Below are 18,742 nucleotides of genomic sequence, written 5' to 3' on the forward strand. Positions count from 1 at the left end.
GGCGGGGGAACCCCTTGAACCCAGGAGGTAGAGGTTGCAGTGAGCTGAGATCGCACCACTGTACTCCAGCCTGAGCGACAGAGCAAGACTCATTCTCAAAGAAAAAAAAAAAAACTAGCCAGGTGTAGTGGCTGGTGCACATCTGTAGTTCCAGCTACTCAGGAGGCTGAGGTGGGAGGATCGCTTGAGGCTGGGAGGTCAAGGCTGCAAGGAGCCATGATTACATCACCGCACTTCAGCCCAAGTGACAGAGCAAGACCGTATCTCAAATATATATATATAGTTCCTTCATATATACACACACATATATACACAAATGGAAAGTGAAGCAGGAAGAAGAAAAAAAAACCATATATATATATGATCTGAGCTGAGGACCTTTTCTCTAGAGATTTACATTCCTACATTCCACTCCTGAATACAAATTTTGCTTTCTAATGGTTATGCAAGGATAAAAATAAAATGAAAAAAAAAAAAAAAACTGGCCAGGCATGGTGGCTCATTCCTGTAATTCCAGCACTTTGGGAGGCTGAGGTGGGCAGATCATGAGGTCAGGAGTTTGAGATCAGCCTGGCCAACATGGTGAAACCCCATCTGCACTAAAAATACAAAAATTAACCGGGCATGGTGGCACGTGCCTGTAATCCCTGCTACTCAGGAGGTTGAGGCAGGAAAATTGCTTGAACCTGGGAGGCGGAGGTTGCAGTGAGCTGAGATTATGTCACTGCACTCCAGCCTGGGTGACACAGCAAGACTCCATTTCAAAAATAAATAAAATAAGTAAATAAATTTCACCCTTCACAAAAGTCTTATTTAAAAAAAAAAAAAGCAGGCCGGGCGAGGTGGCTCACACCGGGCGTTGTGGCGGGTGCCTGTAGTCTCAGCTACTCGGGAGGCTGAGGCAGGAGAATGGCATGAACCCGGGAGGCAGAGCTTGCAGTGAGCAGAGATCGCACCACTGCACTCCAGGCTGGGCGACAGAGCAAGACTCTGTCTCAAAAAAAAAAAAGGCAATCCACCCCATCAACATACCTGAAGGTCCCGTTGGGCATCTCGGGCAGTTTTGCCCTCTGGAAAAGACTTGCTCTGGCCATAGCCAAACATCTGGCTTCCTGGCAGCCTATGATCCACATCACGGTACTCCATGCTTCTGTAATCGGTGTCTTGCCGCCCAAGAAAGTCCAGACCGCCTTCTTCTTTAAACAGACCAGCATCTGAACTCTGCTGTTCACCTCCAGAAAGCTGTGACTTATCTTGGTCTTGAACTGGACTTTGGCTGTTCTGAAAGTCTGCTGGAGACTCATGTTCAAAGGCTACACCTTGTGTTTCTCTTTCTCTTGTTTCTGAATGCTCAAATTCTCCCTTCTGAATGCCAAAAGCAGGCATTTCTATCGTATGGTCATGTGTGGATTCTTCTCTCCTGTTCACATTCATACCAGAATGTTCTCTATCTTGTGTAGAGGGCTGAATGTAATCCAAAATATTTGGATCCACAGGGGGCATCTCCCTATCTTTAAATTGCATACAAGATCCCATCTCTCTGCCCCTAAAATCCTGATCAGTCCTAGACCGGTGTCTACCTCTGAAATCTGAATGTGGCGTATCCCTGTCCCTAAAGTCTAGATCAGTAGTACCTGAACCTCGGCCTCTAAAGTCTACTTGTGTTCCGTCTTTATCTCTGAAGTCCAAATCAGATACATCTCTATTCCTAAAATCAGAACGGGACTGTTCTCTGGCCCTAAAATCCAAATCTGATAAATCCCTTCCCCTAAAATCTGCATGGGATCCATCCCGGCCTCTAAAATCTAAATCATAAGTGCCCCGGCCCCTGAAGTCAGATGGAGGAGCATCCCTACCTCTGAAGTCAACAGCGTGAGCATCCCTGTCTCTGTAGTTCATGTGAGGTGCCTCCCTACCTCTATAATCCATAGAAGTACCATCTCCACCCCTATAGTCCATAGGTAGTCCTTCTCTATCCCGAAAATCCCCAGAATGTATGTCCCTACCCCTGAAGTCCAACTGTGATGAATCTCTGCTCTGGAAATCTGAAGACGAAAAATCTCCCCCCCTGAAATCATGTCCAGGTCCCTCCCCTCCTCGATAGTCACCATGCGGTCCGTCTCTAGCTCCATAGCTGAAAGAATGCTCCTCTACATTTGCAAAAGGAGGCCCCGAATGCCCCTGGAAATCAAAGGGAAGTGAATCTCTGCCAGGAAAGTTGCCAGAGTGTCTCTCTTGAGCATGACTCTTAAGGGGAGGAGGAGGATAATCCCTGTTCCACCCGGGAGCAAACCTTTCTTCTTGGCTCCCACTGTAGAAACAAAGACAGTGTTATTCATATTGTCCAGAGAGTTTGAAATCTACACACCAGCATATTCTTCTCTAATCACAGCACATTCTTCTGTAAACATTTTTTTTTTTTTTGGCAGAGTTCTGTAACAAGGTCCTAGATCTGCAGAAAACAGCAAAGTTTTGCTATTTTAAGACGAAGTGGCGGAGTAAACTTTTATGCTCCCATTTCAGTACACGAGGAAAGTCAACACAAGGTTTTCAACATGACTGCTGCAGAAAAAGCTTTCACCCAGTCCTGCAACAGGGAAAATCCGCAATACCAAATAAGCTAACAATGGTGACATGCTACAAAAATTTCCATTTCCTACAGCCAGGGAACTTAAGAATTCCAAGGTCAACATGACGATTCCTATATATCAGAAAAATCAATGCACTGTAAATTTCTTACAGTAAGTTTCAGGAGGTATCTTTCTCACTGCTGCATCCAGCGGTAACATTTAAAAATATTTTATTACAGATACAGCATGGACACCACCCAATCAAAATGGATGCAGGCCCAAAAAGAAGAAACACTGGTTGTAAATCACCAGTAGGAACAAGCACACCAGTGTTCACCAGCTGAGCATCAGCCCTGGCTGCATCTAAATCCCAGTTCTACAGTCGCTCCACCAAGAAGCACTCTAACCTGGCTCCTATTATAACTACCCAAGGGTATCACAGAAGGTAGAAGTTAGTATGAATCATGCCACAAAGCATGTATAAGTCATCTAAGCCACGCAACAGCATCCAGGGGCTTAATGCTGAGATGGACCTAGAGAGAGCATTAGGCCTTCAAGCATGATCCCCATGACCCAAATGAAGAAGCTGATATTCCATATTCCAATGTCTCATGCTACTCTTTCATGGCAATAAAATACATTTTAAAAATAGACATAGTATTAGATGTACATTCTCAATTTATAGAACTCAAGAGAAAAACAAGATGTGACCTAATCTTTCATACCACCCAATTTCTTCCCTTTGCCTAACCTCCAGGGCATTTTACATGTTTTGGCTTCAGTCCAAGATTCCCTAAACTAGTTCAAGTAGGCAATTAGGCACCTAGGATCCTAGGTAGGGAGACATGAAAAAGGAAAACATGAAAAGACCTGAAGGGTCATCTGTCATTCAGCAGTAAAACAAAAGCATTAAGATATTAATACCAACTCAATTCTTGCCTCCCAGAACATACAGGGTCTATCATAAGGCCCTTCTGAGCTCAGACTGCGCTACTATAGTAAAATTCAAAGGACAACTGATTCTGGGTCACTCAGTTCAAGAGAAATAGCTGCAATGCCAAACCCTTTCTCTTTTTCTTTTTTTCTGAGACGGAGTCTCGCTCTGTTGCCCAGGCTGGAGTGCAATGGCGTGATCTTGGTTCACTGCAGCCTCCGCCTCCTGGGTTCAAGCAATTCTCGTGCCTCAGCCTCCAGAGTAGCTGGGATTACAGGCACGCGCCACCATGCCCAGCTAATTTTTATATTTTTAGTAGAGATGGGGTTTTACCATGCTGCCCGGGCTGGTCTTGAATTCTTGACCTCAGGTGAGCCACCCGTCTCGGTCTCCCCAAGGTTAGGGTTACAGGCGTGAGCCACCATGCCCGCCAACCCTTTCTTAAAGTAATAAGAACTTAACAACATTAACCTAAACACTAGAATGATGTACATTTAATGGATTTTCAGAACATGATGACTTCCACTGACCCCCATTAACACTAGTTATGTCTATGTGGTTCATCATAAGAGGAGCAAGTTTAAATGTTCTTCTCTTTTTTTTTTTTTTTGAGATGAAGTCTCGCTCTGTCGCCCAGGCTGGAGTGCAGTGGCGCGATCTTGGCTCACTGCAAGTTCTGCCTCCCGGGTTCACGCCACTCTCCTGCCTCAGCTTCTCGAGGGGCTGGGACTACAGGCGCCCGCCACCACGCCCAGCTAATTTTTTTGTATTTTTTGTAGAGGCGGGGTTTCACCATCTTAGCCAGGATGGTCTTGATCTCCTGACCTCGTGATCCACCCGCCTTGGCCTCCCAAAGTGCTGGGATTACAGGCGTGAGCCACCACGCCTGGCCTAGATATTCTTCTTAAGCAATACAATTTAACACTAAAATTAAGATGTTACCACTAAATACAGTGTCTCCCATGTTTAAAATCATTCAAGTCTTTCTTGCAGGAAGATTTAAGCTTCATCAGACACGCATGGGATGAGGACTGAGGTATGAAATCTACATGTTTTCTGACCAGAACACATCCAACATGGCCTAAGGATTATCTTACTCTTCTAAATTAAGATCAAATAGATTTAGAGTAACTTACTGTAGCAGGGTTCTTAGATTTGTATTTTATACAGACTAATCAAGAAACCATTCTACTAATATATCAGTAGTTATGAAAATTATTTTCAACCAAATAAAAACAAATTTTAAAAGAAAAATTCAAAGGAAACGTAACAAAATCATTTTCCTATATCTGTTTTGGTTCAACTTAGTTCCCAAAAACTGTCTCCCTCCTGGTCAAAGATCTTAAAAAACAGCATATAATGACTTACATTTAAACTAAAATTAACGTGGGAAAATATAATTTTAAATAAGTTTAAACAAATCAAAGACAAATGTTCTAAATTTGAAAAAAGTTAGATAATAGGGCTAAATTAACCTAACATTTCTGAATGCTTACCTAAACCACGTTAATTCTATAAGAAATAGTCTTACTTACAAAATAGTTACCCATAAATATAAGTAATAAGAGGATAGATTACAACCTAAATATTTTTAAATGGTAACGTACAACCCCATTGATCTAGATGAGAGGTCAGGAAAGTTTTTCCATGAAGAGCCAGTTCATAAATATATCAGATTTTGTGGGTTATACAATCTCTGTTACAACTATTCAACTCTGCCATCATAGCATGAAAGCAGCCATACACAATCTGCAAACGAGTAACAGTGGCTGTTTTCCAATAAAACTTTATTTATAAAAACAGGCTATCGGCTGTAGTTTGCTGACTACTGATCTAATCCTTAGTATTTTGAAAAAAAAAAATTACCCAACATCACACAGTTGTTTTAATTTAAAGACCAATCTGTCATTCAGCATTTATAAAATACTAGTTTTACTAAACATTATATGGATTTTCTAAACTCAGTTCTCTACCTAAATTTTTCATTGGAACTCCAAGCTTCAGAACAATGAATGAGAACATCTGTTGCATTTAAGTAATAAAATCTTGCAGATTGCCAATCCAAATGGTAGGTGCGGTGGCTCACACTTATAGTCCCAGCACTTTGGGAGGCTGAGGTAGGTAGATCACTTGAGGTCAGGAGTTTGAGATCAGCCTGGCCAACATGGTGAAATGCCATCTCTACTAAAAAAAAAATACAATAATTAGCCAGGAATGGTGGCATACACCTGTAGTCTCAGCTACTCGGGAGGCTAAGGCAGGAGAATCACTTGAACTCAGGCGGCAGAGGCTGTAGTGAGCTGAGATCATACCCCTGCACTCCAGCATGGGCAACAGAGTGAGACTCCATTTTGAAAAAAGGAAAAAAAAAGAAAATGTACTAGTAATAGAATTTTCAACTGGAGCAACAATACTTATGAATGCATACATTTAAAGGTCAGATTTATTTGCTATGTACCAAGTAAAACCAAAAAAGTCACATTCGTATAGCATCTCATTAATTGTAAACACAATACGAAAAATGCTTAAATACTAGTTAAAATACAGTGTGTATTATACTAGCTATAAAAAAATTAATTCCCTACAAATTTAAAATACAACCTATTTACAACTAAATGCTACCACTTTCTCCACTCTTCTTGGTACCAAGTAACCCCTAAAATTGAGAGATGGCTTAGCAAACTGCATCAACATGCCACAGACAAGGCACAGCTCTGAATTCTAGACATAAATTAGTGAACTCAATACAACTTTTATAAACATTTATGTACATTTTGCTAGCTTTCCTTACTAGCCAAATATGTATTCCTTTGCTAAAAGACAAAAAGAAATAAAATATTTGGGTATTTTTTAATATTAAAATAATGAAATTAGCCAGGCATAGTGGCACGCGCCTGTAATCCCAGCTACTCAGAAGGCTGAGGCAGGAGAATCGCTTGAACACAGGAGGCGGACGTTGCAGTAAGTCAAGATCGCACCACTGCACTTCAGCCTGGGAGACAGAGAGAGACTCTTGTCTCAAAAAACAAACAAATAAATAAAATTTTAAAATGCTATGTGACAAAACATTTGGCATGCTGGGTATTCAATTCAGTCTCACAATCATTTTCGAAATTATTTTCCAAATTGAGTTTCTATTTTTCTTTTTTTGTTTGTTTTTTTGTTTTGGTTTTGAGACAGAGTCTTCCTCTGTCGCCCAGGCTGGAGGGCAGTGGCGTGATCTCGGCTCACTGCAAGCTCCGCCTCCCAGGTTCACGCCATTCTCCTGCTTCAGCCTCCCGAGTAGCTGGGACTACAGGCGCCCGCCACCACGCCCGGCTAATTTTTTTGTATTTTTTAATAGAGATGGGGTTTCACCGTGATAGCCAGGATGGTCTCGATCTCCTGACCTCGTGATCTGCCCGCCTAAGCCTCCCAAAGTGCTGGGATTACAGGCGTGAGCCAATGCGCCCAGCCGAATTTCTATTTTTAAAAAATCAGAAACTATTTCTCCACAGAGAAAATATCTTCATTTATAGTAGGCGAAAATGTTACACATTTATAATTAAAATACTGGCAATTTCAATATTCAAATTTGAGAGCTTACCGAAAAGGTCCAGTTCTGTTAGCAGGTCGAGGATCCCCCCACATCTCTTTTTATCAAGAGGGCCCCAACAAGTAGATCCTTTTTCTACCAAATTCTGGTTATAGCTGTACCTGTACAAAATAAACCACAAAAATTAGTACTTTAGAATGTGAATTAAAAGCTAAACTAGTTTCCCACTGCTTGGTTTATCAGCAGCAATAATTTTGAAGGTCCTTCTTTTCTTTTTTTTTTGAGACGGAGTCTCGCTCTGTCACACAGGCTGGAGTGCAGTGGCGCCACTCAGCTCACTGCAAGTTCCGCCTCCTGGGTTCATGCCATTCTCCTGCCTCAGCCTCCCGAGTATCTGTGACTACAGGCGCCCGCCACCGCGCCCAGCTAATTTTTTGTATTTTTAGTAGAGACAGGGTTTCACCGTGGTCTAGATCTCCTGACCTCGTGATCCACCCGCCTAGGCCTCTCAAAGTGCTGGGATTACAGGCGTGAGCCACCGTGCCCGGCCTTCTTTTTCTTTTTTGTTTTTAAGAGATGGAGTCTCGCTCTGTCGCCCAGGCTGGAGTGCAAAGGCATGATCTCAGCCCACTGCAACCTCTGGGTTCAAGCAATTCTCCTGCCTCAGCCTCCCCAGTAGCTAGGACTACAGGCGCCCGCCACCGCGCCTGGCTAATTTTTTGTATTTTTAGTAGAGACGGGGTTTACCGTGGTCTCGATCTCCTGACCTCATGATCCGCCTGCCTCGGCCTCCCAAAGTGCTGGGATTACAGGCGTGAGCCACAGCGCCCAGTCTTCTTTTTTTTTTTTTTTTAAGAGATGGAGTCTCGCTTTTTTGCCCAGGCTGAAGTGCAAAGGCGCGATCTCAGCCCACTGCAACCTCTGGGTTCAAGCAATTCTCCTGCCTCAGGCTCCCAAGTAGCTAGAACTACAGGCGCATGCCGGCCGCCCAGCTAATTTTTTTGTATTTTAGTAGAGACAGGTTTTCACTGTGTTACCCAGGCTGGTCTCAAACTCCTGAGCTCAAGCAATCCGCCCGCCTCGGCCTCCCAAAGTGCTAGGATTATAGGCATGAGCCACCACGTCCAGCTGGAAGTCACTTTTAAACACTTACATCACTTACATATTAAATTTATAATAAGAAAAATACTTTTTTTTTTTTTTTTTAAGACAGAATCTCTCTCTGTGGCCCAGGCTGGAGTCCAGTGGCACGATCTCAGCCTACCACAACCTCTGCCTCCCAGGTTCAAGCGATTCTTCTGCCTCAGCCTCCCGAGTAGCTGGGACTACAGGCACGCGTCACCATGCCCAGCTAATTTTTGTATTTTTAGTAGAGATAGGGTTTCACCATATTGGCCAGGCTGGTCTTGAATTCCTAACATCGTGATCCACCCCCTCGGCCTCCCAAAGTGCTGGGATTACAGGCGTGAGCCACTGTGCCCGGCCAGAAAAATACATTTTTAATTAAAATGTGTACTCTGGGGTCGGGCACAGTGGCTCATACCTGTAACCTCAACACTTTGGGAGGCCAAGGCAGGCAGACCGCTTGAGCCAAGGAGTTTGAGACCAGCCTGGGCAACACGGCAAAACCCCATCTCTACAAAAAATACAAAAATTACCAGAACTTTGGGAGGCTGAGGCAGGTGGATGACTTGAGGTCAGGAGTTCGAGACCAGCCTAGGCAACATGGTGAAATCTCATCTCTACTAAAAACACAAAAATTAGCCAGGTGTGGTGGCAGGCACCTGTAATCCCAGCTACGCAGGAGGCAGAGGCAGGAGAAACGCTTGAACCTGGGAGGCGGAGGCTACAGTCAGCCAAGATCATGCCACTGCACTCCAGCCTGGGTGACAGAGCGAGACTCCATCTTAAAAAAAATATATACAAAAATTGGCCAGACATGGTGACTATGTGTAGTCCCAGCTTCTTGGAAGGCTGAAGTGGGGGAGGATCGCTTGAACCCAGGAGGTTGAGGCTGCAGTGAGCCAAGATCGCACCACTACGAATATTCCAGCTCAGGAAACAGAGTGAGACTGTCTCAAAAAAAAAAAAAAAAAGGGTACTCTGGGCACCATAAACTTTTCAATGTGCTATGAATGCTTCACATTTACTAAATGAAATAAGTATTTACTGATTTTTCTAGTGCTCACTAGCCCTTCCTTTTTGGAAACAGCACTGTAGTATCAACCCCACTGTCTCAGACCTGATCGGACACCATCCAGCATGACCAATCGGAATAATCTATTACCCTCACCACAATCATTGCTTTGAAGACAGACATGTAACTCAAGTCAAGATAAGAAGTTATTTCCAGGACCTTTGTTATAGCTACTGAAAAAGAGGCAAATCTTCATGACCTTGGATTTGGCAATGATTTCTTAAATATGATCCCTACAGCACAAGGAACTTTAAAAGAAAAAGTAGATAAAGGGACTTCATCAAAATGTAAAACTTCTGTGTATCAAAGGACACTATAAAGAGAGTAAAAAGACAGCCCATAGGTCATCAAAATGGCAGACTAGGAAGTTTCAAGGTCTCATTCCTTCATAGAAACATCAGAAAAACAAGTAGTAACTGTCTGAACCAACTTTGACAGAGTTTTAGAAAAGAGTCAAAGGTTTACAAGCAAATATCCAATGAAGAAAAAGCCATCTTCAAAACAGAAGGAAAGTTCTGTGGTGTTTTTACTCAACCTTGCCCTACCCCCCTCCAGCATGGCAGTGTTTTTTGTCTTAAAGCAGCAGAAGCCCAATTCCCAGCTCCCTCCCTCAAAGAGCAAAGCAGACCTTATTTGCAAATTATCGTACATATCTGTTCTACCCTGTCTGCAGGGGTATTTGAAGGACAGACATAAGGTGCAGGCTTCTATTTCAACCTAATACAAAACTCAGGCAGAGAAAGCAGCAGGTATTGCTAATGAAAGCTGCAGAGCAGACTACAGACTAACAGGCACTTGGGGCAAGAGATTAGATAGATGCCCACAGAAGTTGAGGTGAAACTCTTCTGCAAATTAGGACTTTCCAAAGCAACCAGTATATCAGGAAACTTATAAAGCCATATGAATGTCAAGGCAAAATGTATGATCATACAAGACCTAGGCCGGGCGTGGGGGCTAATGTCTGTAATCCCTGCACTTTGGGAGGCTGAGGCAGGTGGATCACTTGAGGTCAGGAGATCGAGACCAGCCTGGCCAACATGGTGACACCCATCTCTACTAAAAATGCAAAAAATTAGCCGGGCATAGTGGCGGGCACCTGTACTCCCAGCTACTTGGGAGGCTGCGGCAGGAGAATGACTTGAACCCTGGAGGTGGAGGTTGCAGTGAGCCGAGATCACGCCACTGCACTCCAGCCTGGGCAACAGAGCAAGACTCCGTCTCAAAAAAAAAAAAAAAAAAAAAAAAAAACCCTAAATATAAATTGCCAACCAACAATTCTGTATATGACAAAAACTGTCCTTCAAAAAATAAGGAAAAAAATTGGCCGGGTGCAGCGGCTCACACCTGTAATCCCAGCACTTTGGGAGGCCAAGGCGTGCAGATCACAAGGTCAGGAGATCGAGACCATCCTGACTAACACAGTGAAACCCTGTCTCTACTAAAAATACAAAAAAAAAAAAAAAAAAAAAAAAAAAAAATTAGCCAGGCGTGGTGGCTGACACCTGTAGTCCCAGCTACTCATGAGGCTGAGGCAGGAGAATGGTGTGAACCCAGGAGGCGGAGCTTGCAGTGAGCCGAGATCACGCCACTGCACTCCAGCCTGGGCGACAGAGCGAGACTCCATCTCAAAAAAAAAAAAAGGAAAAAAATCAAGACATTCTCAGATAACAAAAGCTGAGGGAGGCTCATTACCACTATACAGACCTTGTAAGAAATGCTAAAAGGGAATTCTTCAGTCCGGGCACGGTGGCTCACGTCTGTAATCCCAGCACTTTGGGAGGCCAAAGTGGGTTGGTCACGAGGTCAGGAGTTCGAGACCAGCCTGGCCAAGATGGTGAAACCCGTCTCTACTAAAAATACAAAAATTAGCCAGGTGCGGTAGCAGGCACCTGTAATCCCAGCTAGTCAGGAGGCTGAGGCAGAAGAATCGCTTCAACTTGGAGGTGGGGGTTGGTTGCAGTGAGCTGAGATCATGCCATGGCACTCAGCACTCCAGCCAGGGCAACAGAGTGAGACTCCATTTTTACTAAAAAAAAAAAAAAAGGAATTCTTCAGAATGAATTTTTTTTTTTTTGAAATAGAGTCTTGCTCTGTTGCCAAGGCTGGAATGCAGTTGAGCGATCTGGGCTCACTGCAAGCTCCGCCTCCCGGGTTCACGCCATTCTCCTGCCTCAGCCTCCCGAGTAGCTGAGACTATAGGCACCCACCGCCAAGCCAGCTAATTTTTTTTTTTTCTTGTATTTTTAGTGGAGACGGGGTTTCACCATGTTAGCCAGGATGGTCTCGATCTCCTGACCTCGTGATCCACCCACCTCAGCCTTCCAAAGTGCTGGGATTACAGGTGTGAGCCACCGCCTCCAGCCTTTTGTGTTTTTAGTAGAGACGGGGTTTCACTGTGTTAACCAGGATGGTCTCGATCTCCTGACTTTGTGATCTGCCCGCCTCAGCCTCCCAAAGTGCTGGGATTACAGGTGTGAGCCACCGCGCCCGGCCCAGAATGAATTTTTAAAAGCTAGACATGAAGCCATGTGAAGAAATAAAGATCTCGACCGGGTGCGGTGGCTGACACCAGTAATCCCAGCACTTTGGGAGGACGAGGTGGGTAGATCACCTGAGGTCAGGAGTTCAAGACCAGCCTGGCCAACATGGCAAAACCCCGTCTCTACTAAAAATACAAAAATCAGCCAGGTGTGGTGGCGTACAACTACAGTCCCAGCTACTCAGGAGCCTGAGGCAAGAAAATCTTTTGAACCCAGGAGGCAGAGGTTGCAGTCAGCTGAGATCGCGCCATTGCACTCCAGCCTGGGCGAAAGAGCAAGACTCCATCTCAAAAAAAAAAAAAGAAAGAAAGATCTCTGGTAAAGGCAAATACAGGGGCAACTGTAAAAACTAGCATTATTGCAATTTTGCTTTGTAACTCCCGCTTTTCACTTTCAACGTGATCTAAAAGATAGATGCATAAAAAATTATTAATCTAGGTTACTGAGATACGATTTACAAAGATGTAATACATGACTTAACAGAAAAGGAAAGAGAAAGGAGCTGGATAGAAGCAGAGATTTGTATACTATGGAACTTAAGTTAGTATAAATTCAAATTAGATTATAACTGTGAGATGTTAAGTGTAATTCCCATGGTAACTGCAAAGAATATATCTTTAGAATACACATAAGAAAATGAAGTTGCCTCCTTATGCACTAAAAAGAAAAAAAAAGAAAATGAGAAGGGGCTAGGCACAGTGGTTCATGCTTGTTGTCCTAGCACAACAAGCACTGGGAGGCTGAGGCAGGAGGATTGCTTGAGCTCAGGAGTTTGAAACCACCACTGGCCATATAGTGAGACTCTATCTCTACTTCAAAAAAAAAAGAAAGAAAATGAGAAGAGAGTCAAAACATTTTCACAACAGGCCAGTGGCTAACATCTGTAATCCCAGCACTTCAGGAAGCCGATTGCTTGAGGCCAGGAGTTTGAGACCAGCCTAGGCAATACAGCAAGATCCCATCTCTATGAAAAATTTAAAAAACAAAAAAGGCAGGTGGCACATGTCTGCAGTTCCAGTTACTTGGGAAGAACGAAGCGGGAGGATTGCTTGAGTCCAGGAGTCCAAGGCTGCAGTGAGCTATGATCTCACCACTATTCTCCAACCTGGGCAACACAGCAAGACCCTGCCTCTTAAAAAGAAAAAATTAATAAAAAATTTAAAAAGCAGGCCAGGCGTGGTGACTTATGCCTGTAATCCCAGCACTTTGGGAGGCTGAGGCGGGTGGATCACCTGAGGTCTGGAGTTCGAGACCAGCCTGACCAACATGGAGAAACCCCGTCTCTACTAAAAATACAAAATTAGCTGGGCGTGGTGGCACATGCCTGTAAACTCAGCTACTCGGGAGGCTGAGGCAGGAGAATCGCTTGAACCCAGGAGGCGGAGGCTGCGGTGAGCCGAGATTATGCCATTGCACTCCAGCTTGGGCAACAAGAACGAAACTCCATCTCAAAAAAAAAATAAATAAATAATAAAAAATAAAAATAAAAAAAACAAAAAAAGCGTGGGCCAGGCGTGATGGCTCACACCTATAATCCCAGCACTTTGGGAAGCCAAGACGGGCGGATCACCTGAGGTCAGGAGTTCGAGACCAGCCTGACCAACATAGAGAAACCCCATCTCTATTAAAAATACAAAATTAGCCAGGCGTGGTGACGCATGCCTCTAATCCCAGCTACTCGGGAGGCAAAGGCAGGAGAATGCCTGAACCCCGGAGGCAGAGGTTGCGGTGAGCTGAAATCGTGCCACTGCACTCCAGCCTGGGCAACAAGAGTGAAACTCCGTCTCAAAAAAAAAAAAGGAGGGGAGGGGGCGGAAAGTGGCTAATGCCTGTAATCCAAACATTTTGGAAGGCTAAGGCAGGTAGATTGTTTGGGCCCAGTTCGAGACCAGCCTGGGCAACATGGCAAAACCCTATCTCTACAAAAAATACAAAAATTAGCCAGGCATGGTGGTGGCACACCTATAGTACCAGCTACTCAGGAGACTGGGACAGGAGGATCACTTGAGCCCAAAGTTGCAGTGAGCTGAGATTGTGCCACTGCACTATTTTGCTCACCAAAGCCTAGGCAACAGTCTCATGCTCTCAAAAAAAAAAAAAAAAAATTTTTTCCACTACAAAAAAAAAAAAAAAATCAGCTAAACATAAAAGTAGTAGCAAAATGGCAAAAGTCCTTATCAATAATTAAATGTAAATACTTTAAACTCTCTAATCACAAAATATTGGCAGAATATATATACATATATATACACACACACACACACACACACACACACAGAGAGATACACAGAGAGAGAGAGAGACACAGAGAGAGAGACAGCGTTTTGCTCTTGACACCCAGGCTGGAGTGCAATGGCTCACTGCAACCACCGCCTCTCGAGTTCAAGCGATTCTCCTGCCTCAGCCTCCCAAGAAGCTGAGATTACAGGCGCCCACCAGTACACTCAGCTAATTTTTGTATTTTTAGTACAGACGAGGTTTCACCATGTTGGCCAGACTGGTCTCGAACTCCGAACCTCAGGTGATCCAACCCGCCTCAGCCTCCCAAAGGGCTGGGGTTACAGGCGTGAGCCACTGCGCCCAGCCTAGGATACATTTTTTAAAAACAGGGTTGGGCTGTGCGCGGTGGCTCATGCCTGTAATCCCACCTACTCGGAGGCTAAGGCAGGAGAATCGCTTGAACCTGGGAGGCGAAGGTTGCAGTGAGCCAAGATCATGCCACTGCATTCCAGCCTGGGCAACAAGAGCAAAACTTTGTTTCAAAAAATATATATATAAATATTATAAAGCCTAAATGCACATCAATAGAGACCCTATCTCTACAAAAAATATGAAAATTAACTGGATGTGGTAGCAGGTGTCTGTAGTCCCAAATACTGCAGAGGTTGAGGAAGGAGGATCCCGAGGCTTGATCCCAGGAGGCAGAGGTTGCTTAAGCCAAGATCAAGCCACTGCACTCCAGCCTGGGCAACAGAGAGAGACTCAGTCTCGAAAAAAAATACTATGCAACTCTAAGAATAAATAAAGTAGCTATGTTAATTGATACAGGATAAGCTATTATGTATTAAGTTTTAAAAACATGTGCAAGGCCAGGCGGGCGTGGTGGCTCACGCCTGTAATCCCAGCACTTTGGGAGGCCGAGGCAGGCGGGTCATGAGGTCAGGAGATCGAGGCCATCCTGGCTAACACAGTGAAACCCTGTCTCTACCTAAAATACAAAAAAATTAGCTGGGCGTGGCAGCGTGCGCCTGCAGTCCCAGCTGCTGGGGAGGCTGAGGCAGGAGAATGGTGTGAACCTGGGAGGTGGAGCTTGCAGTGAGCTGAGATCGCGCCACTGCACTCCAGCCTGGGTGACAGAGCAAAACTCTGTCTCAAAAAAAAAAAAAAAAAAAAAGTGTGCAAAATATTTGTAACCTGGTAATAACTGTGCAAAACAGAAAAGAATATATACAACAAAGTTAGAGGACTGACACTTCCCAATTCCAAAACTCACCACAAAGCTACAGTAATCAAGACAGTGTGGCACTGACATAGTATAGACATACAGACCAAGGAAACAGAATTAAGAGTCTATAAATAGGCCAGACACAGTGGCTCACACCTGTAATTCCAATACTTTGGGAGGCTGAGGCAGAAGGATGGCTCGAGCCCAGAAGTTTGAGACCATCCTGGGCAAAATACTGAGACCTTGTCTCCACAAATTTTTTTTTTTTTTTTTGAGATGGAGTCTCACTCTGTCGCCCAGGCTGGAGTGCAATGGTGCAATCTCGGCTCACTGCAACCTCTGCCTCCAGGGTTCAAGCGATTCTTCTGCCTCAGCCTGCCAAGTAGCTGGGACTACAGGCACGTGCCACCACGCCCAGCTAATTTTTGTATTTTTTTAGTGGAGACGGGGTTTCACCATGTTGGCCAGGGTGGTCTCGATCTCCTGACCTCGTGATCCACCCGCCTGGTCCTCCCAAAGTGCTGGGATTACAGGCATGAGCCATTGCGCTCAGCCTAGAAAAAAATTTTTTTTTTTTCTGAGACCTTATCTCACTCTGTCATCCAAGCTGGAGTGCAGTGGCACATTCTCGGCTTACTGTAACCACTGCTTCTCTGGCTCCAGCCATCCTCCTACCTCAGCCTCCTGAGTAGCTGGGACTACAAACGTGCACTACCATGCTCGGCTAATTTTTTTGTGTATTTCTGGTAGACCTAGGGTTTCGTTATGTTGCCTGGGCTGGTCTCAAACTCCTGATTCAGGCGATTACCCCACCTCCACCTCTCAAAGTACTGGGATTACAGGTGTGAGCCACCCCACCCAGCCTACAAAATTTTTTTTTAAATTAGTCAGGTCCAGCTAGGCGTGGTGGCTCACGCTTGTAACCCCAGCACTTTGGGAAGCTGATGCGGGCAGATCATGAGGTCAGGAATTCAAGACCAGGTAGGCCAATATGGTGAAACTCCGTCTCTACTAAAAATACAAAAATTAGCCAGGCATGGTGGCACATGCCTGCAATCCCAGCTACTCATGAGGCTGTGGCAGAAGGATCACTTGAACCCAGAAGGCAGAGGTTGCAGTGAGCCGAGATTGTGTCATGTCACTGCACTCCAGCCTGGGTGACAGAGGGAGACTGTCTCCAAAAAAAAAAAAGGCCAGGTTCGGTGGCTCACACTCACACCTGTAATCTCAGCACTTCGGGAGGCCAAGGTGGGCAGATCATGAGGTCAAGAGATCGAGACCAGCCTGGCCAATGTGGTGAAATCCCGTCTCTACTCAGAATACAAAAAATAGCTGTGCATGGTGGCACACGCCTGTAGTCCCAGCTACTCAGGAGGCTGAGGGAGGAGAATCACTTGAACCCGGGAGGTGGAGTTTGCAGTGAGCCAAGATCGCTCCACTGCACTCCAACCTGGGCGACAGAGCAAGACTCCATCTCAAAAAAAATAAAAATAAAAAAAATTAGCAAGGTGTGATGGCACACCCCTATGGTCCCAGTTACTTAGGAGGCTAAAGTGGGAGGATCACTTGAGCACAGGAGTTTCAGCCTGCAGTAAGCCATGATTGCACCACTGCACTCCAGCCTGGGCAACAGAGCAAGACCCTGCCTCAAAAAAAAAGAAAAGAAAAAAAGGTAAGCTGGGCACAATGGCTCATGCCTATAATCGCAGCACTTTTTGAGGCCAAGGTCAGAGGATCACTTAAGACCAGGAGTTCAAGACCAACCTGGGCAACACAGCAAAACCCCCATCTCTACAATTTTTGGGTTTAAATGAAAAGACAACCCACAGAATGGGAGAAAATTTGTGCAAATTACATATTTGATAAGTGACTTGTATCTAAAATATATAAAAAATGATTTCAACTCAGTAACAAAAAGAAAAATAGGCCAGGCACAGTGGCTCACGCCTGTAATCCCAACACTCTGGGAGGCCAAGGCAGGTGGATCACCTGAGGTCAGGAGTTCAAGACCAGCCTGACCAACATGGAGAAACCCTGTCTCTACTAAAAATACAAAATTAGCTGGCGTGGTGATGCATGCCTGTAATCCCAGCTACTCGGGAGGCTGAGGCAGGAGAATCACTTGAACCCGGGAGACAGAGGTTGTGGTGAGTCGAGATGGCACCATTGCACACCAGCCTGGGCAACAAGAGCAAAACTCTGTCTCAAAAAACAACAACAACAAAAAAAAAAAAAGGATAAGTAACCTAATTTAAAATATAGTAAAGTGGCTGGGCACAGTGCTGTCTTTAATCCCAGCACTTTAGAAGCTGAAGTGGGCAGATCACTTGAGGTCAGGAGTCTGAGACCAGCCTGGCCAACATGCCGAAACCCTGTCTCTATTAAAAATACAAAAATTGGGGCCAGGAGCAGTGGCTCATGCCTGTAATCCCAGCACTTTGGGAGGCCAAGGCAGGTAGATCACGAGGTCAAGAGATCGAGACCATCCTGACCAACATGGTGAAACCCCATCTCTACTAAAAATACAAAAATTAGCCATGGTGGCATGCACCTGTAGTCCCATATACTCGGGAGGCTGAGGCAGGAGAATCACTTGAACCCGGGAGGCAGAGGTTGTACTAAGCCAAGATTGTGCCACTGCATTCTAGCCTGGGTGACAGAGCGAGACTCCGTCTTAGACAAAAAAATTAAAATTAAAATTAAAATAATAACAAGGCAGGGCATGGTGGCTCACGCCTATAAGCCCAGTACTTTGGGAGGCCGAGGCAGGCAGACCACAAGATCAGGAGATCAAGACCAGCCTGACTAATATGGTGAAACCCCGTCTCTACTAAAAATACAAAAATTACCCAGGCGTGGTGGCGGGCACCTGTAGTCCCAGCTACTTGGGAGGCTGAGGCAGGAGAATCACTTGAACCTGGGAGGTGGAGGTTGCAGTGAGCCGAGTTTGTGCCACTGCACTCCAGCCTGGGCAACAGGGTGAGACTCCATCTCAAATAAACAGAACAAAAAAAAAATAGTAATAATAATAATAATAACTGGAGGCTGAGGCAGGAGAATCACTCGAACTTGGGAGGCAGAGGATGCAGTGAGCCAAGATCGTGCCACTGCACTCCAGCCTGGGCAACAGAGTGAGACTTCATCTCAAAATACATAAATAAATAAATAATAATAAATAAAATAAAATATATTAAAGGCCAGGCACAGTGGCCCTTGTCTGTAATACCAGCACTTCGGAAAGCTGAAAAAGGTGGATTGCTTGATGCTTGAGCTCAGGAGTTTGAGACCAGCCTGGGCAACATGGCAAAACCTTGTACACATACACACACACACACACACACACACACACACACACACACACACACACACACACACACACACACACACACACACACACACACACACACACACACACACACACACACACACACACACACACACACACACACACACACACACACACACACACACACACACACACACACACACACACACACGCCGGACGAGGTGGAACACACCTG

General features: G+C 44.9%; 1 protein-coding gene across 5 annotated transcripts in view; it reads right to left on the reverse strand.

Annotated features, from left to right (window-relative positions):
- Positions 1-18,742, reverse strand: part of RBM6 (RNA binding motif protein 6) — a 139,360-nt gene that overhangs the window by 109,153 nt on the left and 11,465 nt on the right. For 2 of the 5 annotated variants that reach the window (XM_024244606.3, XM_054550724.2), the window contains exons 2-3: positions 7,091-7,200; positions 1,033-2,311 (exon numbers count right to left, since the gene is read on the reverse strand). In XM_024244606.3, the coding sequence (XP_024100374.1) occupies positions 1,033-2,311; positions 7,091-7,134 (1,323 nt within the window). In that variant the 5' untranslated portion in view covers positions 7,135-7,200. Of the gene's footprint in view, positions 1-1,032; positions 2,312-7,090; positions 7,203-18,742 lie in introns of those variants that run through there. The other 3 variants (XM_024244609.3, XM_054550725.2, XM_054550727.2) reach the window with 2 other exon arrangements.

This window comes from Pongo abelii, chromosome 2 (assembly GCF_028885655.2).
Source record: "Pongo abelii isolate AG06213 chromosome 2, NHGRI_mPonAbe1-v2.0_pri, whole genome shotgun sequence".
NCBI classification, from domain to species: domain Eukaryota; kingdom Metazoa; phylum Chordata; class Mammalia; order Primates; family Hominidae; genus Pongo; species Pongo abelii.